Genomic DNA, 25,209 nt, shown 5'->3' with positions numbered 1-25,209 from the left:
GGTATACCAATTGCCCTGAAATTGAAAGAGATGTGATCACTAAATGAGATTTGGATTTGATCAATAAGACCAATTTTTGGTTTTAGAAAAGAGGTTTTGGGGGGTCCACATATAATGTCAAAAATTAATTCTGGTCAATAGTTTGACCTTTCTCTTATATCTGATCTTTTATGAGCAACCTTTATTTTAGGCTTCTGCTGTCTGCCTGCCTAGGCTACCATCTAGTGAAAGACAAGCCCAGAAAAGAAGGGGCACACGCAGATGCCAAGACAGGGGGCGCTGCTGTCAGCATCCCTCCCTTAGCGCTGGCGGAGGGTGGGCCGGACTAGACACGCACTACGTCAGGCACTGCGCAGAGAGGTCACAGTTTCAAACCCAAAGGGAACTAAAATCAACTGCTTTTTTCTTCTTCTTCTTTTTTTTTTACTTTTAAATTTATCTGTCCTGATTAAGGGGGAGGTTGTGCCCACTGGCTCTCAGCAGACCACAGAGTCTAAAACTCCAGCCCCTGCAGCAACGGACACTGCGGATCCCTTGTTTTACCCTAGTTGGTATAAAGGCCAAACCCGGAAAGCTGCCACCAACCCACCTTCCACCCCAGAGAGCGAAGGTCTGGGGCACGTAGGGCCGCCAGGTTCTGAGCCTTCGAATGTGCAGAAAGCAGAAGTGGCAGAAGCCGCAGCCAGTGAGAGGGCAGCAGTGAGTGGTAAGGAAACTAGTTCACCTGCAGCTACTTCTCAGGTTAGTGTTGATGCTCTTGTGTCTGAATGCTTCCCCCTGCCGCCCAGGCTCCCGCTGGAGCCACAGCAAGAAAGAAGGGCTTCCGAAGGGGCAGAGAGAAACTGTGGCCTTGGGAGAAAACAGAAACACCTCACCCCCCAATGTTGCCTTGTTGTTTAAGCCTTATATTGGCTTGTTTTTTAAGCCTTATATAAAAGGAAAAAGAAAAAAATTCGACTTCACTCTGCTTGTGCGTGGTGAACTCACACCTGGCTTTCTGAGGGAGGGGGCGCAAGCAAGCTTAGCCCTTAGGCATGCCGTTGGAAGCTGCTTTGTCTGCAGTGACTGGCTGGTGTCCTGGTCCTCCTTTGCAATGGCCACTTGCCTCTGCTTGGCCTTTTCTGTGTCCTCCTTGGGCTTCCAAAGGCTACTCTTTTGTGTGGTTCCCAACAACCCCCAAGGAGCACTTTTGAATTGAGTTTTAAGTCTGCTCTGGAAAATAACCTCTGGTTCATAGATTCTGGAGGTGTACTGGCCACGGCTAGACAAAAATAGTCTTTTTTGACTGGATTAAACCAGTGCTTCCTGAGCATGTGCTCCTGAGAGCAGAAAAGCACAGGTTTTCCTCCATGGCATTTTTTTAAAGGGTCACTTACTATTTGTTTTTTCGTTTTATAATAAAAGTTTGAAGTCCACATCTTCTTCCTAACACTGGGTTAGATGTTTGCATGACTCAGAGATTCCACAGAAGAAATCTTCCCCAATTTCTTCACGAGGAAGAATGTTCATGGTTACTCCATACCTGTGAGCATTCTTAAATGATCTGTGGGTGTGAGTGTCGCCCAGACAAAGGGCTGGCAGAGAATTACTCTCTAGTTCTGTGCTCCTGGGTCATCAGGTGATTCTGAACAACAAACGGCATTTTTTCAAAAATCAGAAAATTGCTTATTATCTTGACTGTATCTGCTTAAGTGAACGTCAATTGCATAAGGTAATAAAAGAAAATGATTTTTGGAAAATTAAAAGTAGCATGCTTTTGTGCCATATATTTATTTTCACAGATGAAAAATGACAAAAATAAATGTTTGATGTGAGGAAACTTTTTGAGGTAGTTTTAAGGTTAAAAATGGATTAGAAAGTTTCCTAGAAACTTTATGGGAACTTTATTGCTAGAAAGCTTATGAAAATTCTTACACATTTGGTGGAAGTTGCGTGAGGAGGAGCTGTTTTCTGAAAACAGCAGTGAAATACCCCATCATAGGAGCACATCACAGGGCTCCAAACCAAAATGAAAAGTCCATCTAAATGATGCTGAAAAATGTCATTTGTGATAATATCAGTGAAGCTTTCTTCTTGTTTTCTCACAGGAGTTAGCAATCTGCCTAGCACTTTTGGCTTTTCTTATACTTCACTACATCTGGCGTCAGATTCAGTGCTTGATTTTTACTTTAATGGGTAGGAAATATTTTCTTTTCCCTTGACTAACATCTCATGTAGTTTCTTCCATAATGCTCTTCTTCTGGAAGCCCAGAGATGAATTTCTCCCCAACTTTGAGGTTTGCCATCTGAAAAGCACCAAATTCTTAGACAATACTCGTGGCCTCAAGCTCCCTACATGCAGTCACCTCAAGGCACCTTCTGAGGAGAATTGCTCCGTTATCTAATCCTGCATGTAGGGGACTCCTGACTCAGAAGAGTGACTCAGTGGGCAATTATTCAGTAATCCAGTAGGAGTAGACCCTTCAAAATAGCCACTGGGGAGGCTGATTTCAAAAGGTGTCCATAATTCTGTGAGGATTCACTGCTCTTAAAGTAGAGTGAGGAGCAGCAAAGGCCTTGTTCAGGATATGTGGGGTTTCCATAGATTAAGTAGCAGCATTTCGTCTGCTTACACCAGAGGTGCCCAGGAGGTGGCTAGATGACTCCTGTTGGGGATACTAGGCAATTCTTACACTAGTGGACACGTGGACTAGGTAACTTCTCAGTTCTCTTTGAGAGACTCTATAGTGTCTCTCCTAGGAAAGGAGGGCCCTGAGAGAGAGAGGCCCTGGGTGCAGCAACATCAAGGGGATTGTAGCCAGCTGAGTTCGGAATGAATAAAGAGCTGGAAGATCAATGTTTATCTACCACCAATAAGAATCAGAACCAAAGAAAAGTCACAAAGCCAACAAACAGCATATTTTTTTGAGACACATTTCTCATAGTCAAGCTTTTTCTTGATGGCTGTAATGAGTTTTGCTTAGGAAATAACATCTTACTCCTTTAATAGTTTTTTGAATATCATCAGTTTAATTAATAATATTTAAAGATTCAAACCCCATGTACTTTCGAGTAAATGACCCTGTTAGACCTGAGCTCCAGCTCACCGCCTATAGCTCAGAAGCAGTTCAGGGTGACTAGTGCTGAAAGGTCTCAGCTATTTCTGGCTCATTGACTTTTCCCTGGGTTGACATTGACTCTTCTGGAAGCTCCCATCATAGTTTCTTTCTGTCTCATTAGCTGTCTGCTCAGCAATGGCAATAGGATCTCCATGGGTCCCTGTCATGTCTGTAACTATGTATAAGTAGGACCTGCCCCTGATATCTAATAGCCAGAAACCTGTGCACCCTAGAATGTTCCAAGTGTCCTTATAGTCTGCTCAGGTGCATAACTCCTCCTTCTGTCATTATTTGTGGTGAAGAGTGGTGGGAGGAAGTTGTGACCATGGACTCAGTGGGGCAAATGGAGAAAGAGAAAACTCCGTGCTTTATTGGAATATCCTAATTGTGGATCTGAATAGTCTGAAGAGGTCAGTTTACATTCTGAGAATTCAGGTTTGGGGCTTTGTCAACACATATCCTTGTACTGCTTCTCTGAGGCTACAGAGGAGAGTCATGCTTCTTGTCTGCCATCTACAGAGCCCGTGTCATGTCCACTGACATTCACGTGCTGTCTGGTGAGATGAGGGTGAGGCAGGTGGGGGCGGGGTGGAGTAGGATGATTTGACCTTCAGTATTGCAAAGACCCTTGCTTGTGTAGTTCTCAGTGTTTGAGAGAGATCCTTTCATGTGGAGAAGGAAACCTGTTCATGACAGAGTACCTCTCTTTGATCCCTGAAAGGGGATATGGACAGATGGGTAGAGACCTCACCATAGTATCAGATTCCTGGCCTCTGAAATGTTTGCAGGCCCAGATCACCTTCACTACCTCAGAACCCAACTCACTAAGATTAATATTTGTGCAATGCAAGGTTAGCTTGTTGGAATTTCACACTTCATCATTAGTCTTTCTGTGAACACTTAGGATATGATACAAAAGTTCTCCTTGATTCACTGGTGGTCTTACTTCTCTTCACTAGATGATTCCGTATCAGGGAATGAGGTTGCCTTGGAAACTCCGAAGCACCTCAGGCTCACTTGCTGATCTGTAAACTCACCTCAGCCCCCATCAGCAGAACTGCAGGTCTTTTGAGAAGGCAGATGTTTCCAGGTGCTTTCCTCATAGCCATTCACACAGTGAAACCTGCCCTTGCTTTTACGGCCTGTGATTTCTGATGCCATTATGATCTCTACTTTATCAGGTACCTTCTCTCTTCACCTAATCATGTAGGTAGATTATATATTAGAAACTGGCGAAAACCAGATGTCAGCTGTCTCCTCTAGTGGTGAACGGGGATTCTGCTTTTTGTGGATCAGAGGGGCCTTGCTGCCTTCCTCATCCTCATTCTCAAAGAAAAAATAATTTCTCAACAAGGTTTGGATTCAGCCCTATGGCAAATTTGGATCTCATAGAAGGCCCTGGTTCCATTCATCCTCCTGCTGGACACACTTTGAACCCTTTCACACCCCATTCCTCCCGGAAACCCCTGTGAAAGAGGTCACAGGTCACATTGTGCAAAGCCCTTCTACATGAACTGGTCGTTAGCTGCAAAATTGTCCTGTAAGTTTCCATCCTCCTGGGCCACGCCTTTTGTATGTTCAGTCAATTGCAAAGAGAGTTTAGTAGAAATAACACTTGGTCTACTTCATGTGTTAATTTTCAAATTTATTTTGAAAAAATTACACCACAACAACCTCAGAAGACAGCGCAATAATAAGGTGGGGAGGTGGACTCTGTCTGACAGGTCAACTGCCCTCGTAAGCAGTCTCTGTGAGCCTTGTCTCCTGGGCGTGCCTCATTGGGGCGATTTCCTGGTCCAGTCTGCTTCCATCCTCTGTTCTTCCTCTTCCTACACTATTTACATGCAAATACACCTGGATGTCAACACAGGGACTGCCCTGACCCCACAACCCCATGAACAATTGAAATAGATGCGGCAATTAGATTTTTCCAGAAGTGGGAGCAGCAACAATGAAAGCCCCTCCCTGTTCCCATTCCTCCCTTCCCAGTGAGGCTTAGTGGCCTTGTGTGGAAGAATTTGTCCAGACCAATTAATGGTAGCTGTTCAGGGAATAGGAATTTCCAGAGAAATGTCTCCCTATTTGATGATTAATTTGGCAGCTGCTCTGGCTGATACTTGAGCTGGACCAAGGCGGCTGCCTCAAGGTCAGAGAACGCCTCCCACACACACGCCCCAATGAGAGCCAATTGCCTTGGAGATAGGGAGTCTGGCATTAAAATTTCTGCAATTTCTGCCTCTATAAAGAACCAAAGCTCATATATTTCACCAGAGCATGAAGTTGTAATTGTAAGAGACCCTAAAAGCTTTACCATATCATAGCCACTTGTTGTTTCAAGAATAGACTATCCACTTTTCACATTCCATTCTTCAAGCCCGAAAATAGACCAAAAAGTTGGGTAGGAAGTCTGCTAAGGCCCAGGGCTCTGGAAAGATCAACGAAATTAGGAAAAAGGACTTAGGTGCCAGTGCTGCCACTTCTGCCTCTGCCTCTGGGCGTTTGGTTTCTTTGAGCCTCAGTTTTCTCACCGGGAAAGTGAAGCAACTACTCAATGAAAAGATTCATCTATTTACACAACATTGGAGAGTGAAAAATCTAGTACTAAGAATTTTATAAATTGTTTCAGGATGTTTTCATTGGGAGGGTTACTTAGGCCTGACACAAATCGTTCTAAGTCAGAATAATAATGATAGATTCTCAGTGAAATATAGATGGCCCATTGCATTTCTCAAAATATATTTCTTGCCTTGTAGCTCTTATATAAATCTCATTTCCCTAACAGTTTTCCAAATCCCTCCCTGGGCACCCATTTAGCTGAATTTACCCAGCTGCTATTACCCCTTTAGATGCTATACACTCCACAAAATCCATGATGGCTCAACTCTGAAGTCCACCTAAAGGTACTTATAGACCTCATTGCCCAGTTGAGCAAAGACTTCGAATGCACACAGTAGAGGCAGTCACAGAATATTAGATAAATGAAGAGATGAAAGAGACGTGATTTTAAAAATTTACCCATTTTAAACATAAGGTTCAGTAGGTTTTGACAGTTATGTAGCATTGTATAGCCACTACCATAATTAACATACAGAATATTTCTATCACTCCAGAAGTTCCCTCATGTGCCTTTGCTGTTAATGCTCTCCTTACATCTCAGCTGGTGTTTTGCTTGTCATTACAGTTTTGCCAGTTCTAGAAGGTCGTTTAAATTAAAATATACAGTATGCAGACTTTTGTGACTGGCTTCTTTCACTTAGCGTAATGCTTTTGAGATTCATCCATTTTGTTGCATGTATCAGTAGCTCATTTCTTTTTATTCCTGACTAGTATTCCCTTTTATGGATATATCACAATTTATTCATCACTTGATGGATGGTTGTGTTATTAGCAGTTTTGGCTGTTGTAAATAAAGCTGTTGTAAACATTCACATACAGGTCTTTGTGTGGATGTTTGTTTTCATTTCTTTCGAGTAAATATTTAGGAGTAGAATTGCTGGATTGTATGGTAAGTTTCTGGTTAACTTAATAAGAAACTGTCAAACTTTTCCATAATGGCTATTCAATTTTGTGTTTCCACCAGCCGTGTAAGAGCGTTCTAGTTACTCCACATCCTAGCCAGAACTTAGTATTATGTCAATCTTTTACATTTTAACCATTCTAATGGATGTATATGGTATCTTCTTGTAGTTTTAATTTGCATTTTCTGGATGACTAATGATGTTTAGCATCTTTTCATGTGCTTCTTAGTCATTTTTATATTTTATTTGTTGAAGTATCTGTTTACATATTTTACCCACTTTTTATTGGGTTTTCTTCTTAGAGAGTTGTAAAACTTCTTTATGTATTTTGGATAAATGCCTTTATCAGACATGTTTTGCAAATATTTTCTCCCAGTCTGTGGCTTGCCTTTTCATTTTCTTTTTTTTTTTTTTTTAAGATTGACACCTGGGCTAACAACTGTTGCCAATCTTCCTGTTTTTTTTTTTTTTTCTGCTTTATTGCCCAAACCGCACCGCCCCCCCCCCCCCCCCCCCCCCCCCGGTACATAGTTATATATCTTAGTTGCAGGTCGTTCTAGTTGTGGGATGTGGGACGCTGCTGCCTCAACGTGGCCTGACGAGTGGTGCCATGTCCACGCCCAGGATCCGAACCCTGGGCCGCTGCAGCGGACCACGTGAACTTAACCACTCGGCCACGGGGCCGGCCCCTCATTTTCTTAACAGTGTATTTTGAAGACCAAACATTTTCAGTTTTGATAAAGTCCAATTTATCATTTTTTCCTTTACAATTTGTGCTTTTTGTGTTCCATTTAAGAAATCTTTGCTTAACTCGAAGTCACAAAGATTTTCTCCCATGTTTTCTTCTGGAATTTTTATAGTTTAAGTTCTTAAATTAGATCTAAGATCATTTTAAGTTAATTTTTGTATAAATGAGATATGGATCAAGGTTTTGTTTTCTGTTTGTTTTCCATATAGGTTTTCATTTGTTCCAGCACTGTTTGTTGAAAAAACTATCCTTTCCCTCAGAGAATTGCCTTGATGACTTTGTAGAAATTCAAATGATCATATACATGTGGGTCTACTTCTGGACTCCATTTTGTACCATTGGTCTGTGTGTTTGTCCCTCTACCCTCTACCACACTGTCTTGATTATTATAGCTTTATAGAAGTCTCCAAATCAGGTAATGCAAGTCCTCTACTTTATTTGTTTTATTTGACTTTATTGCTTTTTTCTATTTTTTATCTATTTTCTATTTCATTCATTTCTGTTCTTTATTATTTTCATTCTTATGTTTACTTTGTGTTTAATTTTCTCTTCTCTTTCTAGTTTCTTAGGGTGAAAGCTTGGATTATTGATTTGAAATCTTTCTTATTTTCTTATATAAGCATTTAAAACTATAAGTTTTCTCCTAATCACTGCTTTAGCTGTATCCCACAAGATTTGATGTGTTGTATTTTCATTTTCATTTCATTCAAAATATTTTCTAATTTACCTTGTGGTTTCTTCTTTGAGGTTATTTAGATGAGTAGTGTTTAATTTCTAGATACTTGGAGATTTGTTCTATCTGATTTCTGGTTTGATTCTGTTATGGAAAGAGCATACTCCTTATATGATTCCAGTCCTTTTAAGTTTATTCAGATTTGTTTTATGGCCCAAAATATGATCTAACTTGGTGAATGTTCACTGTGCAATCGAAACCATTGTATTTTCTGTTGCTGTTGAGTGGAGTGTTCTATAAATGTCAATTAGTTCAGTTGATTGATAGTGTTGTTCACGTCTACTGCATCCTTACTGATTTTCTTGTTTTATCAATTACTGAGAGAGGAATTTTGAGGTCTCTGATTATACTTGTGGATTTGTCTATTAATCCTTTGCAGTTTTATCCGTTTTGCCTCATGTATTTTGGAACTCTGTTTAGGTGCATTCACATTTAGCATTATTATATTAAAGAATTTATCTCAAGATAAGTGTTGAAAAAATAACTTGTTTTCTATGTCTCCTCTTTTTGTGTCTGCCTGCTTGAATGGATATAGAGAGGGTCCTCACTCACATGTACTATCTTTTGAGGTAGCTTAGAAAAGATAGGGGGCAGATGAGGAGGGGCCTGGAGGAGGAAGGTGCTGACACTCCCCAAGGCATTCCAAATGGCTGGCCATGGGAAAGCCTCATGGCCTAAATCCAACACACCTGTCTCCCCCTCCTCCCCCAGCCATGCACAGGGCTTGCATAGCAAGCGCCAGGATGGCTGAGGTGCCGGATGCTTTTAAGTGACTAGGCTGAACTTTATGATCTTATGATTAGTTGTCACTGGTCTATGGGGCCCTATTTTTAGTTTTGATGTAAATTACTTTATGATCTAATATCTCTATACATTTTCATGACACATTTATGCCTTAGTTCACTCCTGTCCTATCTAAACCAGTTTCCACAGAACTGCAGAGGCCACCCTATCATAGGTCAGGGATTTCCAGCACTGGGCTTGTCCTCTTGGCTGAGAAGGTCCAAGGTTCCCAACCCAAGTGTTGACAAAAAGGTGCAGATGGTCTCTTCTCCTGTCCCAAGTGTTCCCAGATCCTTCCTATTTAGCATATCATGAGCTCAGAGACAAAACTCAGGAACAATGTGGGTCACCCACACCTTTGAGCTCTTCACTCTAAAATAGCAGAAGGAATATGTGGAGGTCAAGGCCAGTGCAGAAAGTGTCACCAAGGAAAACCAGCCCATGGCCACCTTAGTCCTCAAGCCAGGCTCTATAAATGTTGTCTTTACCCATTTTGCCCTTCCCCCTCCCCCCTTCCCTTCTGATAACCACCAATCTGTTCTCTGTGTCTATGTGTTTGTTTGTTGTTATTGTTTTTTATTTTCCATGTATGAACGAAGTCATATGGTATTTGGTGTTCTCCATCTGACTTATTTCGCATGACATAATACCCTCAAGGTCTACCCATGTTGTTGCAAATGGCAAAATTTTCATCTTTTTTATGTCTAAGTAGTATTCTACTGTATATATATATACACCCAGTTTTCTTTATCCATTCATCCATCAGTGGGCACTTAAGTTGTTTCTGAGTCTTGGCTGTTGTGAATAATGCTGCGGTGAACATAGAGTTGCATATATCTTTTTGATTTAGTGTTTTTGTGTTCTTTGATTTAGTGTTTTTGTGTTCTTTGGATACATATCTAGATGTAGAATAGCTGGATCATATGGTATTTCTATTTTTAATTTTTTGGGAGATCTCCATACTGTTTTCCATAGTGGCTGCACCGATTTACATTCCCACCAGCAGTGCACCAGGGTTCTCTTTACTCCACATACTTGCTGACACTATTTTTTATCTTTTTAATAATAGCTTTTCTGACAGGCATGAGGTGATATCTCATTGTGGTTTTGATTTGCATTTCCCTAACAATTTAGTAATTATGAACATCTTTTCATGTCCCTGTTGTCCATCTGTATATCTTCTTTGGAAAAATGTTTATTCAGATCCTCTGCCCATTTTTCAATCAGGCTGTTTGTTGTTGAGTTGCATATGTTCTAGCAAAAAGAGAAATCAAGAATACAATCCCATTTACAATCACAACAAAAAGAATAAAATACCTAGGAATAAATTTAACCAAGGAAGTAAGAGACCTGTACACTGAAAACTATAAGACATTGTTGAAAGAAATCAAAGAAGACACAAAGATAGTCCATGCTCATGGATTGGAAGAACAAACATGGTTAAAATGTCCATACTACCTAAAGCAATAATATAATGCAATCCCTATCAAAGTCCAAATGACATTTTTCACAGAAATAGAACAAAGAATCATAACATTTATAGGGAACAAAAAAAGACCCCGAATAGCCAAAGCAATCTGAGAAAAAAGAACAAAGCTGGAGGCATCACAGTCTCTGATTTCAAAGTATACTACAAAGCTATAGTAATCAAAACAGCATGATGCTGGCAGAAAAGCAGACACACAGATCAGTGGAACAGAATCGAGAGCCAGAAATAAACCCACAACAGTATGGACAGCTAATTTTTGACAAAGGAACCAAGAACATACAATGGAGAAAGGAAGGTCTCTTCCATAAATGGTGTTGGGAAAACTGGACAGCCACATGCCAAAGAATGAAAGTAGACCATTATCTTACACCATATACAAAGATTAACTCAAAATGTATTAAAGATTTGAATGTAAGACCTGAAACGGTAAAACACCTAGAAGAAAACATAGGCAGTACACTCTTTGACATCGATTTTAGCAGTATCTTTTTGGAAGTGTCTCCTGAGACAGGGGAAACAAAAGAAAAAATAAACAAATGGGACGACGTAAGACTAAAAAGCTTCTACACAGCAAAGAAAACCATCAACAAAATGTAAAGACAACTCACCAAATGGGAAAAGATATTTGTAAATCATATATCTGATAAGGGGTTAATATTCAAAATATATAAAGAACTCATACAACTCAACAACAACAACAAATTCCTATTTTCTGAAACTAGGATGAACAATAGGCCAAAGTTCCAATGAGAAGCAGCCAAGTGGAGCCCTGGGTCTCCACAAGTTGTCACATGCAAAAAGATGAAATTATTTTCATGCAAATGACCTGTGAGACCAAACCATTCACTCGGATTTCAAGGGTAAATATCAACTCCAGCTGCCACCAGAGACCAAGAGGTGAGAGATGCCTGTGGCTAGAAGGCTGGAATGCTTCTTTTCTGAGTTAGATTAATTTCACAAGGTGTTATAGAGCATTTAAAAAAATAAAGCAGGAAACGAGGAACATGATTTCCCATGAGTGTGACCATAGGTCTCATGTTCTTTGAAATAATCTATTTAATTTTCCAAAACAAACTGAAATGAATGAAAATTTACCGTTATTCTCTAAATTTAACTGAGGGATTCAGGGTGTCAAATTATTTTCAAACAGAAATCCCTGTGAGAGCGATTACTTGTGTTTTTGCAGATTGGGAGATTCAAGTTTACAAATTGCTGACGTGCCAGATGCCCTGACTGTGCTGGACTTGCAACTTGGTAAAAATACGGACAAAACTCATCAGTGCTCAGGACTGGGCTGCATGTACTGCATGACATTGTCCAGGACTTAATAATCCTGGAAATTATAAGAAGTTATGATAATGAGATGCAGGCATTTTTATGTTAAAAAAAATTGTAAGAGAGAGTAAGATTTTTCTTAAACAAGTTTTAATGAGGCCATTATATTAACATTATTAATACTTTTTCATTTGTATCCTACAACTGCAATTTTCTTTTTCTGGGCTTTTTTTCTTGCTGGGAAAGTGACATCCTAATAACTGGCAATTTTCGAGGCCTTTCTAGAGGACCAAAAAATATCTATACTAAAGCTATAGACTACATTTTTCAGGATCAAATAGCATCTTTAGTAAATGTCACTTTAATAGGAAGCTAAAATGGATGTATCCACTTTGAAAAGGGAAATATAGTGTAAATTGTGTGTGAGCACTGTAATGAATTCATTTCTCCTGGCAACCTGTGCCTAGAGCTGTACAGTTCCATGAAATCAGTAATGGGGGCACCAGGGAGAGCTCTCTGAGGGAGCAGTTATGACACAGCAAGTTGAGTTTTGCTTTCTGTGTTTTTAAATTGTTTCTTGTTCTGATTTAATCTAAGACTCTTGTTAGTGTTGTACATCCTGTGGATTTTTTCTGTCTTTATTTATGTATCTCAGTAATGTCCAGGAAATGCCTTTTCCCCCACTCCAGCCCACAAAGCAAAGAATTAATCCACCCTCATGTTAATGCATCTAAAAAACCAATGCCACGTGGCAATGGGTGTAACTAATGTGTGTACTTCGCCTTGTCGTTTACAAAGTCTTTCGTAGAGATTCTCATTTAAAACTCGCAACAACCCTGTATGGTAGGAATTGTTAAACCTCCTCGTTTTATAGTGGAGGATCATAGAGCATGAGTGATTTGCTCAAGAGCAGAGAGCAGCTGGGAGCTTTGTGCCGAGTGCTCCCTTGTCCACCAAGTCAGAGTGTGTGTGTGCAGTGTATAAGGGAGGCCATGCCGGCATCCAGGAAAAGTCCAGGAAAAGTGAGTGAATTGCCACTTTACCTGGGTTGATGTGACCGAAGCAAAAATAGTGTGACCAAGGGCTCCTCTGCTTTGAATCACCACTCATGACGCAGGCACAGCCTCACAGCGCACAGAGGTCGTGTCTAGGCCTCCACTGCTTGCAGACGTGGCTGTCCATTGCAAATGAGAGCACTCCAATCCTTTAGTTGCAGTCCAGGCTGCTGACCAACCTGCTTCTTTCAATCTATCTGACTTCCAGAGATAGCGTCAGCCTATCCCCCGAGTCTCATGTGTTTACCAGCACGAGCTGCCCCTTTTCTCTCTGGATTTGCGGTTACTATTAACAACTCAGCACTTTCTCCTTAGAGTTGCTTTGAGCAAATTCCTCAGCCTTCCTGAGTCTGAGTATTCTCAGCTATAAATTGGGCATGGTAATACTGTTGACCTCCCATGGCTCTGGAGGAGAACCCATTTGGACTATTTGCCTAACACAGGGCAAAGAAGCCCTTATCTCTGAGGATTAATGATCTAATTAGCAGTTCTTTGTAACTCACTTCTTTAGAATGGGTGCGGCCATACACACTCTGTACTGGACACAGAATCCTCAGGTCCATATCTGAGAAGAAGGCTGGCTTTACGTTTTTGCCAGGCTGTGATATCAGTGTTTTTAGCTTCTCCTTCCTGCTCCTCACCTGACCCCATCAATTCCTAGACACCATGTTTAAAACAAACCAAACAGCATACACCCTGCGTCTTCCTCCAGGTTGACAAAAAGTGAGCGAACTTAGTTTCTTCTTGCTTCCGAGGCCTGAGGAATTTACTGTGCTTTCTGATCTTCCCTTAGCAAGAAGGAAGCAGTTCATGGCAACGAGGCCCCCAAATCCCCTCCCTCCATCCGTCCCTTCCATCCTCAGTGTGTACAGCTGTAAATCCTCCCAAGAAAAAACGCTTCTCAGTGAGGGTGTTCCTTCCGGAGCTCTTTTCGGGGGGACCTGTTTCCTTCTTCCTGTAGCATTCATGGAGAGCATGCTGCATTTTCACAGCCCTGTGCTTTGTTTCTAACATCTTGCTTGTTCTGCCACCACGCAGAAATGTCTGCATTCTTGTGAAAAAAATGCCCACGATGGCAGACCTGCCCAACAGAGTTTCTGGGCTTTGACCCTTGGCTGTGTGTCACAGGCCGCACCTCAGTTCCTTCTCAGGCATCAATGACTAGCCTCGGTTCTTGGCTGTACTCTCTTTTCCAGACTGGAATCCATAAAGCTTACGCTATCCAAAGGCCTGAGGTTCAGGAATGCTAAGTAGGGGAGTAGGTCATGCTTGCGTTTAGTCTTTCTGAGTAAACATTCTAAACATGACCTCAGCATTCCTACTTACACCTGTTTCCCGTATCTGGCTTTGATTCTCCGACCCAGCCTAGCAGGGGCAAGATAGATATGGGGCATTTTCCCACTCAGCAGCCTCAAGTCTAGCCTTACCCCTCCTATCCACATTCTTTTAAGGCAAATGGATTTTATTATAAATGGGCAAGGGTTCTTTTGCTTTGGCCTAGAAGGACTGGCATTTAACGTGCAGTAGTAACCAGATCCTTCTGTCAGGTTGCATTTGTGATTGGCATTCACAGTGGCAGAGAAGAGATGGAGTCCTGGACACAAATTTCCTCACCGCCCCCAATATCCCATTCAGTGGCCTTGCATAGTGGCTAACATGTCCACAACAGTCATCCCTCAGGATAAGGCTCGGACATTTCTAGGTAAAACGCTCTCTCGCAGGGGTGTACATTAAGCCATTATCATCTATTAGTGTCTGAGTGGCAATTCAGTTTATCAGTTCAATTACTATCACTTGGATAAGCCTGAAGGAATGGAACACAAGACAGTACATTTTAATGGATCAGGATCATGGGTCATGTAGAGAATGATCATTTGGGTAAGGGCTGAGGCTGGCACCTTGTGGAAGCCCTGGGAAGCCTAGAGGCAGCCAGAGGGCACTCCCTGGGTACTGATCAAAATGACCGGGCAGAGCTCCCTCTTTACTTTGGGCCAGCTGAAAAAGTAATTTCCCTCCTGAGTGTGGCTACCCAGACCTGTGCCCGAGTGAGTATCGGGAAAGCACCCGTTTAGTTTTGTTCATTCAGTGAATCATGTGGTGCAAGATGCATTTAGGTAAAGGGGCTACTTGTATTGTCCCCAAGCCAGAACAAGACCCTGTTCACCCATCTGCACCCAGTTGTATCCCCTGTACTAAGTGCCCAGAGACACGTCTGGCCTCAGTTGAACACTGAAGGCAGTTTCATGCTTTGATTGTCAAGAATCTTGCCACAAGAAGTATGTTGGCTTTTTTTTCAATTTATCACATTTAGCACAAAAATCAAGCCAAAGACTCCATTTAGAATTTTACTCTCTTTTCTTTGACGTTTTCCTACTAAAAGCTAGCCTTCTGTTAAGAGCAACAAGCTTGTGTGCCTTTAGAGACCAAGAAGGTAACATTAATGAAAAAGCAGGCCAGGTAAAAGAGAAGTGTTGACGGAAGCATAAATACATGCCATAGGTTGCCTTCCTCTTGACTCTACTCTGTGCACAGCAACTGTACGGGTACAGTCATAAATGGCCACTGCAGCCAGCCCTGCAGCAGAGGAGGTGAAAGGGGACAGTGGGCACTGCCGAGAGAGAAGGTGAACCCAGTCCGAAGGGGCCGCTCTCCATGCAGGTTCTGGGTTCCTAAGTTTCTGCTTTGTCAAGAGAACTTGCAAATCCAAATTTTAATGTGAAGTCTTCTAATTTTTAAAACAATTTTTAATTGTGGTAAAGAACGCATAACATAAAAATTACCATCTTAACCCTTTCTAAGTGTACGGTTCAGTGGTAAGTGTATTCCCATTGTTGTGCAGCCCATCTCCAGAACTTATTCATCTTGCAAAATTGAAACTCTAAATTCATTAAACAACAGCTTCCCATTGCCCTCTACTCCTGGCCCCTGGCAACCACCTTTCTCCTTTCTGTTTCTATTAATTTGACAACTCCAGATACCTCATAAAAGTGGCATCATAGAGTATTAATCTTTTCCTAATTGGTTTATTTCACTTAACATAATGTCCTCAAGGTTCATCCATGATGTAGCAAGTGTCAGAATTTCCTTCCTCTTTAAGGCTGAATAATATTCCATGATATGTATACACCACACTTTATCTTTTCATCCATTGATGGACGCTTGGGTTGCTTCCACCTCTTAGCTATTGTGAATAGTGCTGCTATAAACATAGGTGTGCAAATATCTGTGTAACCCCCTGCCTTCAATTCTTTTGGGTTTATTCCCCAAAGTGGAATTGCTGGATCATATGGTAATTCTATGTTTAATTTTTTGAGGAACCACCATACTGTTTTCCGCAGCAAGTACACCATTCCCACCAACAGTGTACAAGAGTTTCTATTTCTCCACATTCTTGCTGCTGACTTTTTTTTTTTTTTTTTTTCTGGGAAAGATTCTCTCTGAGCTAACATCTGTTCTCAGTCTTCCTCTCTGTCTTTTTTTTCCCCTCCCCAAAGCCCCACTATAAATAGTTGTATATTTTAGTTGTAAGTCTTTCTAGTTCTTCTGTGTGAGCCACCACCACAGCATGGCTACTGACAGACGAGTGGTGTGGTTCTGCACCAGGAACCAAACCCAGGCCACCAAAGCAGAGCATGCTGAACTTTAACCACTAGGCCATCAGGGCTGACTCTGCTCCTGACTTTTTAATGTTTGCAGCTAATTCAAGTGTTTTTCAAAATGCCATGCAGCCACACATTCAGGCCAAGCAGACATTGTCCACAACCTGGAACTGTCCTGCACACAGAGACACATGTCCACAAGCCTCTGGCAGAATGCTTGCTCCTTAATCCCCATCAACAAGAAATGGTCCTAGACGACATAACTTGTCGAGGATGATGCCCGCACATCACACAGCTCTGGATGGAAGCAGCTCTCACCACCCTGCTCTTCTGTGCAGTGAAACAATACCCTAGTTCCATAATCCAACATTAATTTTTTTCCTCTCAAAGGACATTTGGTAGTAACAGGAAAGAAATCAAAGAAAAATAAACAATTTTGTATTTCTGAGTGAGTCTGGCTCATGAATACCCAGAATTTCTGGTCAGGTTCATCTGAAAAAAATAGTCCTTTCTCTAAGCAAAGGTGTATCATCCCTTCTGCTGGCCTTTTGTGGATCTTGACCAAATTGAGTGTCACAATTGAGGGAGAGGAAAAATGCTGCCTCCCTATTCCATGTTTTGATTTTATTTTATGACTAAAACTCATATTTCTCAAATTCTCTGAAACCTCATGGTGAGAGAGGAGCGTTAAATGATGGTTGTAAATTTGCTCATTTGTTTTGTCAACCGAGGAAAATATGTAAAATATAGAAATAAATAACAATCCTTTCTTCATCTTTTTATACCCCTCAAACTAAACTGGAATGCAGGACAAACTCAAAAGCAGGCAGAGGAGATCAGTGCTGATCATTTTCTGTCCTTTGTTCAGCTTCATGAGACATTATTATTTCCAAGAAATAGCACTTCCTGTAAGGAGAAGAGCCAGCATGAGGGAAACTACTTAAAGGAACTCATATATATAGTTCCATCTGGGAAGGGCTGTAGGAGAAATGCCTGCTGATGATATAATGGGCTGTGCTTATAGAAGGAAATTTCTAAATCTTTAATTCATTCTTCCGTTATGAGAGAGCTGTATATAAAGTTGGGCCACTTGGAGATGCACTGGACAGGAACGTGGATGACCATGATTACAACATGCCAAAGGAATTTGATCATATATATGGGGTCCAATTCTGGAAAGACGAGCATTGCAAATACAATTGTCTTTCCTTACTGAGGGTCGTTGCCATTGTATATAGTTCCTCATAAACAGTCACCAGGTGATTCTGCCTGACAGAGGAGCCTCTTCATGGAGAAAGGAAGGAAGGGAGGGAGGGAGGAAATGAAGCACTTAATATACGTGAGGTATGTGCAAAGTGCTTTAGGCATATTACTTTTTTATTCATCCTCCCAACAACCTTGTGAAATAGGGTCTTATCTCTATTTTACAAAAGAAAACTAAGGCTCACAGAGGTTAAGTGACTTGTCCGAGTCATACAGCTAGTAAGTGGTTAGTCTGGGATTCAAAACCAGGCTAAGCCTCTGCATAAAACTTCCTTGCTGAGATGGTTGGTGGCTCAGGAGACATTGTAATCACCTAAAGAGGCTCAGGATAATCTCTGCTCTGGGCCCCCACTCTCGCACTGGCCTTTCTTCTCTGAAAGAGACCATTGGTCCACATCATTTGGAGCAAAATCTAACAACTGAGTGAAAACATGGGGGGTGTAAAAGGAGCAAACCCAAACTATTTCATACCAAGTTTTGAAAGCTGTAGGGTATTAACAGCTAAAACATTTTGAATGGAAGATAGTTTTTAATCTCGCATACAGAAAAGCACAAAAATATAGACAGACTCCAAAAGCAGTCCCAAATGGTTTGTTAGCCACAAGCAGTTTCACAAAGATTATATCCTGCTGTAGAAAACACCTGACCCAATTAGATTCACCCTTTAGATATTTCAGAACAACTGTCATGGAAGTTTCCTCTAGACTAGGAATTCCCTTCAAGGAAAAGAGACTTCAGAATGGACCCTGGTGGTCTGTTCATCTAGGCAGGATTCAATATTCACTCACATAGGATGGTTAGAAAAAAGGACTTTACGCATCAATGATATGCCCAGATCACTTGGGATTGTTTTAGGATATGTGAGAGTAGGGTGACTATGAGGGGACGAGAAGAGTTTGACGTGCGCCAATAGGCACAGGATTCTGTGAGGATGACATGGATTCCACCTCAACTCCCAGGACACTGAGGTGACTAACCCATTACCAACGGAATCTACTAACAGCCTTTTTAAAAAGCCCCGTTGCACTTGATGTCTCAACTCTTCCTTCGTGCCTCAGTTTGATCCTCCTGAGGCTAATATGAGTTCATGGCCCTTCTTAACTTTCTATCAGTGAGCAACATGGAAGTGGGAGGGACAGTCCCAAAGCCATAAGGACTTGGGATAATTTTACTGAATTTGAAACATTACCCCCAAACATATATTTAGGGTAAAATCTGGTAAAGTGCAGGACAAACACTCATTTTTTCACTTGAAACTATTTTAAGTGGCAAGAAAGCAACATACTTACCAATGTTCTGCTTCGCCTCTGCCAAGTATTGTCCATTCATACAGCAGCTTCCTGAAATTACCGGGCTTCTGAGCTGAATGCACGTGTCTACCTCATTGCTTTGATATCAGTGGCCTCCTAATCCAGTGGGATAATTTTCCAGTGAAGTCATCAGAATATATTAGCCTGTCTTTGTAGTTCTCCTGGGAAGAGCTGTGTTTGTCATGGTGCCTTTAAATGTAAGGAGTTTGAGTTTATACCTCAAATTGCATTTCAGCAAGACTTCTTTGTGATTGTCCCTCATTGCATTGTTATCAGTTTTTAAACTCGAAACAACATAAATTTCACTTATGAGATTAAATTGATCAATTATTTCAAAATCACAATTTGTATCTGTCTGGTATCTATAAAAGATAGACATCTTTTATAGAGATATCTATATAAAAGATAGATAGATACCTCTTTTGAAATATTGATGTTATTAGATTTTATTGCTTAGAGAAAAAAGTCCTTTCATTCATGATTTTCTCAAAATTAAGCCTGCAGTTTTGCAAAATTATTATGTATATATATGTATATATTTACATCCTGATAGAAATTCTTACTTTAGCAGTGAAGAGATTATAATAATATGCCCTGGGATGTCATATGATGTAGCAATGTCATTTAAATTACGGTTTTATTTATTCCACAGACTTTTCTAAACCAAAGTTCCTGTTAGTTTCAATGTGCTTTTCATCTCAGTAAATCATGTACAAGTGGATTTTTTTAAAGTTTGGAATAGCCTGGTCTCTTTCCCAAGAACTTCCCTCCACTGCATGCATTCCTGTTGCCCCCTTCTGGATCATGGGTGTGAATTACTTTCATGGCTCTTGGCCATGGCCAAGATAACCAGAGCTTGCTTTCCATCCCTAATAATAATTATGTCCTATGTAATTATTATTATTATTATTATCCTTTCTCCTTGGTAGAAAAGTGACCAGAACAATCCAACAAGGACGAGCCCCTTCCGCTGATCCCGAGTTTCTTCTGTTGCAGATTGGATCTGAGAACCCTCCCCTCCAGGGACAGGCTGCAGCTTCAGGGAGTGGGACAGGAGCTGACTCTGAGCCAGCTCGCCACGTCTTCTCCTTTTCCTGGTTGAACTCCCTGAATGAATGATGTTCATTCCAGCTGCTGCCCCTCTGTCTGCCTGGCTGAGATGCACACAGGCACAGGGAACCTTCATGAAATTAGCATGATGCAGATGATGAAAGGGACCTCTGAACAGGATTTCTGCCCAACAAAGCCCTTTAATTCCAGATGACTTATCCAACACTTTGAAGGAAAACAATACTCTCAGAAAATAGTTGCAGAAAATATTTGAAAACAGAAACTTGATCTTATGCAAATCTTTTATTGTGTGGGAAATATTATGAAGGGTATGTAGGTGTGGTATGTGTGTGTGTGCGTCAGTAACAAGTGGCAAGTGTTGAAAAGTATGCACTACACTGTCGTCTCTAATAGGCATTGCTTTTGTTATTACATCATAGTAGCTCTTACTCTCCTTCCCTTTAACAATGCAGGTGGTCAGTGAAATTCAGTGTTAATTCAAAAGTGACTGATTTATCAATTTATGGACAAAAGGTAAATCATTGACCAAAGGTATGAAATGTTTCACAAAGGCTTCCTCTTTTCCATAAGAGATATCACTGGATGTATATCCAGAAATGTTCTTTGACTCTGGTGACACTTTACAGTCCAGAAGGCTGAAGGCCTAGGACATGTCTTGTGATGTTTTTCTAATCTTAGCTTTAGATATGCAGATACCAGACACTTTAGTTAAAAAAGACTTCCCAAGAGGAACTGTCTGGTTTCTCAACTTTCCACTGTGGCACCAATCAGTGAACCACTGAGAACAACTGCATGTATTTAAATATATATACACACACAATTCACATTTTATATTTATATGTATATATTTAAATCATGCTTTATTTGTCCCACCACAATGCCTCCTTCAGAACATAAGTATAACTTTACTCTGTATGAACTCAAATAAATGCTGTTTTTAACAACTCAGTCTTATAATGATTTATTCAGTGTTTCATATTATCTTATTAATCCATTAGTCAAGTGTATTTCAAGGGTCCCAAGGGAAGAAGCATCTTCATATATCCAAAATAATTTCAAAGTATTCAACATTCAATTGAATTTTTTAAGTTATAAGTAAACTATCAAAGGCGAATGCATTGTAAAACTAATTAGATGTGCTGTTCAGTTTTAGAAATGAGTAGAGATAGTTTATATTTCCAAGAATTAAAGTGATTAAGATTGGCATAGACATAAACGAGGAGGGGATTTAACAAAGTTATTAAAGTCTAAATATTCTTTATAAGAAAAATATTCTCAGCTGCAATTTTATAGCAACTAAATTTAGTTAAGTGGAGAGGCTATCAAGTTTCTCCGCTTAGAAGTAGGCATTGGAAAATAGCTTAGGAAAAAAAATACTTTATGGTACCAAAGTAGTAGCCTTTTTTTAGAAAAAAAAAATGCAGCATGCTGGCTCTCTAGTCTGCAGGAAGCCCCGCCTCAACCCTTCTCCTCTTTGCTTTCCTCCCTCCTCATCCTCCCCAATTAGTTCACGTCTTATAGTTAATCAGGGTTAAATGTTATTTCCATTATGAATCAATCTTCCGTTTACAGAATTACCAAGTCTTGGAGCTGGAAGCAACTTCCCAAATTATTTAACTCAATCTCAGGGGAGTATTCTGAGGTACAGAGATGAGCCCAAGGCGCTTGCTGGATCTGTGTTAAGCTACTGACATGTTTGTATTTTTAGTAGAAATAATGCAAGGAGTTTTGTTTTCTCTTGTGCTGAAGTCAGTTTGGAGGAAACCAGGACCTGAGAGTATTTCCCCTACAAACATTGAAGAGGAAAAATAAAGTCACGATTACCTTTGCAGCTTTTATTAAAAATATAAATATTCTACATTCTCTTACACAACCAAATTGACCAAGGGTTGGAAAGATGTTTTATTACTGAAACGTTTACAAGGCAAAGTTGATTCAAAGAGCTTACAGATTTTTGTCTCACCCACGCAAGAGAATGACATTCTCTTTGGCTCAGACCATAACAAAATAAATTGGGTGACTTCTGATCAGCTTCTTCAAAATGTTTCCTCCCGAGTCCATACTCTCTTTAAAACACATCAAAGACACCTGGAAATGGAAACTAAAAGTAGACAATACAAATAACATTGTGTTGCTGTTACTGCTCGTGAATACACTTTGTGCATGCTAATTAAGGAGTACAGCCTCTCTTGCTGTACATCCTCTACGTTTCAAGCTATATAAAAATAAACAAATGGTATCAGAGCAATGCTATGATTGAGAATACTGTATTGTTTTTATTATTTTTATTTTTTGTGCTAAATGCAGAATCTTTTTTGGCCAAACGCACCGTTTCATTTCCCAATAATCTCCATCAGTTTCCTGTTGCTGTGAGCTTGCTGCGCTAACTGCTCGGCCCTGGCCATTTCCAAGACTTCTCGGAGGAGGTGGAAGGTGAGATCCAGCGAAATGGGAGGTTCCTCGGATCGCCTCTCCCTCTCCGGTGCCTCCTGGCGGCCGCCGAGGGCATTCTCGGCGCCGGGCTCCGCGGGACCCGCTGGGCTGTCGAGCGGGCGCCGGGGCAGCGGCAGCTGCTGGAGCAACGCGCGGAAAAAGTTGGCGGCAGCCTCGTCCGGCGAAAGGCGGATGCCGCTGCCGCCAGCGAGAGGAGAGGAGGCGGGCGAGAGGGGAGCAGCGGGGCTCTTGTTGAGGTTACCCAGGCGGAGGAAGTATTCCTCCCCCATGCGGAGTAGGACGGGCCGAGCCTGCGGCTGCTGGGGCTGCTGAGGCTGCGGCGGCGGCTGAAAGAAATCCAGGGGCTGGGGGTGCTGCAGGGCCTGCCGGGCGCCCGGGATGGGCCCCCGGGTGAGAAGGGCCCTGCATGGCGGGCAGGGCAGGAGAGCCACCAGCAGGACGCCCACGGACACAAGCAGCGGCAGCCGCATGTTAGGGGCGCTAGCTGCGGCACAGAGGTGGGCAAGGGGCGGGATGAGAGAAAGAAAGAGAGAAAGAAAGAGTTGGTCAGAGTTTAGCTCAACTGGGAGGTGCACTTGGGGGTCTTCCCCACTGGACACCCATAGACCTGGCTCAGGCGCTCGGGCGGGCGCTGTCCGCGGTGCTGAAGCGCCCGAACTAGGACTTCCAGAGTTGGAGCGAGATGGGAAGCAGGCTGGGGTGACCCGTCTCCTTCTGAGACCTCTGAAGGGACTGTCCCTGAGTCCCCTTTCTAACGATCCCCAAAACTGATTCCCCGAGCTCTAGAGAAGATCTACAAATTAAAGATCTCTGCCGCTCTAACCCCTCCCCCCATTTCGGATGTTTCAGTGTTTTCCTCCAAATTGAGAACTGCTGCCTCCTCCTCCCCTTTCTCCATCCGTGCCTTTGCGTCCTTCTCTCGGGGGTCGGGATCGATAGGGGACTCGTCTACCCAGCCAGCTAGGAGTAACTAGCAGTTTGGGGAACGATGAGCAGCCGTCTAACTTTGCTTTTGCCACATCCCAGCTACTATTGGAATCTTGAGGCACAGTCAGTAAACACACACACGCACACACACACACGCCCGCATAGGGACAGCCCGCTCCGCGGCGCACACCGTGGAAAGCTCAGGCAGTGCAAAGTTGGAGGCGCGTTTCCGTCTGTGCGCTCCCTACCTTCTGAGGCGCTTCTGCAGGTGAGCCGGGCGCTGCCGCCTCTCTGCAGAGGAACGTCTCCGGGGCTTTTTCAGGGATTTTCTTCCCTTCTCCTTTCTGTCCCCACTCTCTTTTTCTCTCCCTCTTCTCTTTCTCTTCAGCCTCTCAACGGACTTGGGCTCTGAGTTTCTCCACACCAGAGCCTGGAGTGGGATTTTATAGCGTCGACCCTCTTCAGAAACCACGCAGCATTTGCCTAATAAGCTGACGCTCTCTTGACAGCTCGATTGCGTGCTGCCTCTGCTCCTGCATAAATCATAGGGCCCTGCCAGGGAACGAGGGGCAGAATTTTTGCTATCTCAACACTGAATCTCACATCCAATTATATCAACAGATATTTATCGCCTCCTTAGTGACGTCAACGAGCCCTAAAATGGAAGGGCTCCTTATGACTTGTCCATTGACAAAAATTCTTGAATGAAATTTCCCAAGTGTGAAAACATATTGACCTCTTACTATGAAAGGCCAAACTGAGGGCAGAAAAGAGACAGCAAATGAGAGGGGAGAGGAAGGGAAAGTGTGAGGGAAGGGAGGTCTATCAATGCACAGTCCTGTGGGGGAAAGCAGCACCCAGTTACAGGGGGCGGATCTGAACCTCCTCTTCACTCTCCCTCGTAACTTCTCTGATCAGTTGTCTCGGGCAACACCTCAGTATCTGAAAATATCCCTTTGCTAGAGACAAAGTGTTCCATCACCTTTCTGCCTGGATAAGAATGAAAAACAAGGAGATGCGGGTGCAGGGACATCTGGCTTTTAAGTCTCTATCTGCTGTTTCCTCCCAGGAATCCCAGATAAAGGAATTATGAGTCTGCAGAGGCAAGACCAGTACGTCTCTAGAAACCCAGTTCAATTTTTTTTTTTAAATGATGGCAAGAGCTATCCCCACGATGAAGGGGCACACACCAGGGTCAGTGAGGGGTGCAGCAAAGATTTTAAGTTCTCCCAGAACCTATCTGCTCCTCCTTGTCTCTCCTGTCAGAGTCTGAAATTAATTGTGGACTTTTCTGTTCCAAAATTAGGGAGAGAAAGGACCAGTCAGAGTTGCATGAGTTAAATAAACCTTATTTAGTCTACTCAATGCAAACCCAATGAAAGAAGCATTGATTCTAACTTCCTATTCTATTGGAAAAGGCTTAAACTGCCTGATAACCAGGCTGAATTCATCAATTGCATGTTTTAATGGATGAATATTGAGCCTGTAATAAGGTAACCTCATTCATTTTACTTCCAAATACTATTAACATCCATGATAGTATCCATATCAGAAGCACCCAGGTTGTTTTTTGGTTTTTTTAAATCATTTCCTTTTCCAAATTCAAATGTGCTCCATGGGAGTCTGATAAATAAATAACTGCTCTCCGGCACTACCACAGAATGGAATGCCTATAAAACCACACTCAAATTTCAAATTAAATTGACGTTATCATACAGGTGGGAGGCAGTTACCTCTAATTCTGCAATTCAAAATGCAATTCCAAACTCTGGTGTCTACGATTCAATTCAGCTTCTAGATAACCATCAGAGTTGTTTTTCAGAAATTTCCAGTTCCTCATTTCTGGTTTCCTCTTCTGCTCCTTTTGTAGCTAACGTGACAAATGA

General features: G+C 41.9%; 2 protein-coding genes across 9 annotated transcripts in view; one reads left to right on the top strand and one right to left on the bottom strand.

Moving 5' to 3' along the window:
- The window catches only part of TRIM55 (tripartite motif containing 55), a 45,241-nt gene extending 24,355 nt beyond the window's left edge, over positions 1 to 20,886 (top strand). The window contains exons 9-11 of one of the 5 annotated variants that reach the window (XM_070222199.1): positions 454 to 741; positions 2,088 to 2,175; positions 19,868 to 20,886. In XM_070222199.1, the coding sequence (XP_070078300.1) occupies positions 454 to 741; positions 2,088 to 2,175; positions 19,868 to 19,878 (387 nt within the window). In that variant the 3' untranslated portion in view covers positions 19,879 to 20,886. Of the gene's footprint in view, positions 1 to 453; positions 742 to 2,087; positions 2,176 to 7,573; positions 8,582 to 19,867 lie in introns of those variants that run through there. The other 4 variants (XM_023648522.2, XM_014727991.3, XM_014727993.3 and 1 more) reach the window with 4 other exon arrangements.
- An 876-nt stretch (positions 20,887 to 21,762) lies between these two features.
- Positions 21,763 to 25,209, bottom strand: part of CRH (corticotropin releasing hormone) — a 201,015-nt gene continuing 197,568 nt past the window's right edge. For 2 of the 4 annotated variants that reach the window (XM_070222201.1, XM_070222202.1), the window contains exons 7-9: positions 25,057 to 25,193; positions 23,572 to 23,875; positions 21,763 to 22,880 (exon numbers count right to left, since the gene is read on the bottom strand). In XM_070222201.1, the coding sequence (XP_070078302.1) occupies positions 22,276 to 22,866 (591 nt within the window). In that variant the 5' untranslated portion in view covers positions 22,867 to 22,880; positions 23,572 to 23,875; positions 25,057 to 25,193 and the 3' untranslated portion in view covers positions 21,763 to 22,275. Of the gene's footprint in view, positions 22,881 to 23,571; positions 23,910 to 25,056; positions 25,194 to 25,209 lie in introns of those variants that run through there. The other 2 variants (XM_070222203.1, XM_070222204.1) reach the window with 2 other exon arrangements.

The sequence above is a fragment of the Equus caballus genome, chromosome 9, assembly GCF_041296265.1.
Source record: "Equus caballus isolate H_3958 breed thoroughbred chromosome 9, TB-T2T, whole genome shotgun sequence".
NCBI classification, from domain to species: Eukaryota; Metazoa; Chordata; class Mammalia; order Perissodactyla; family Equidae; genus Equus; species Equus caballus.
Note: the sequence above shows the minus strand (reverse complement) of the source record. Positions and strands in the feature narration are given on the sequence as shown.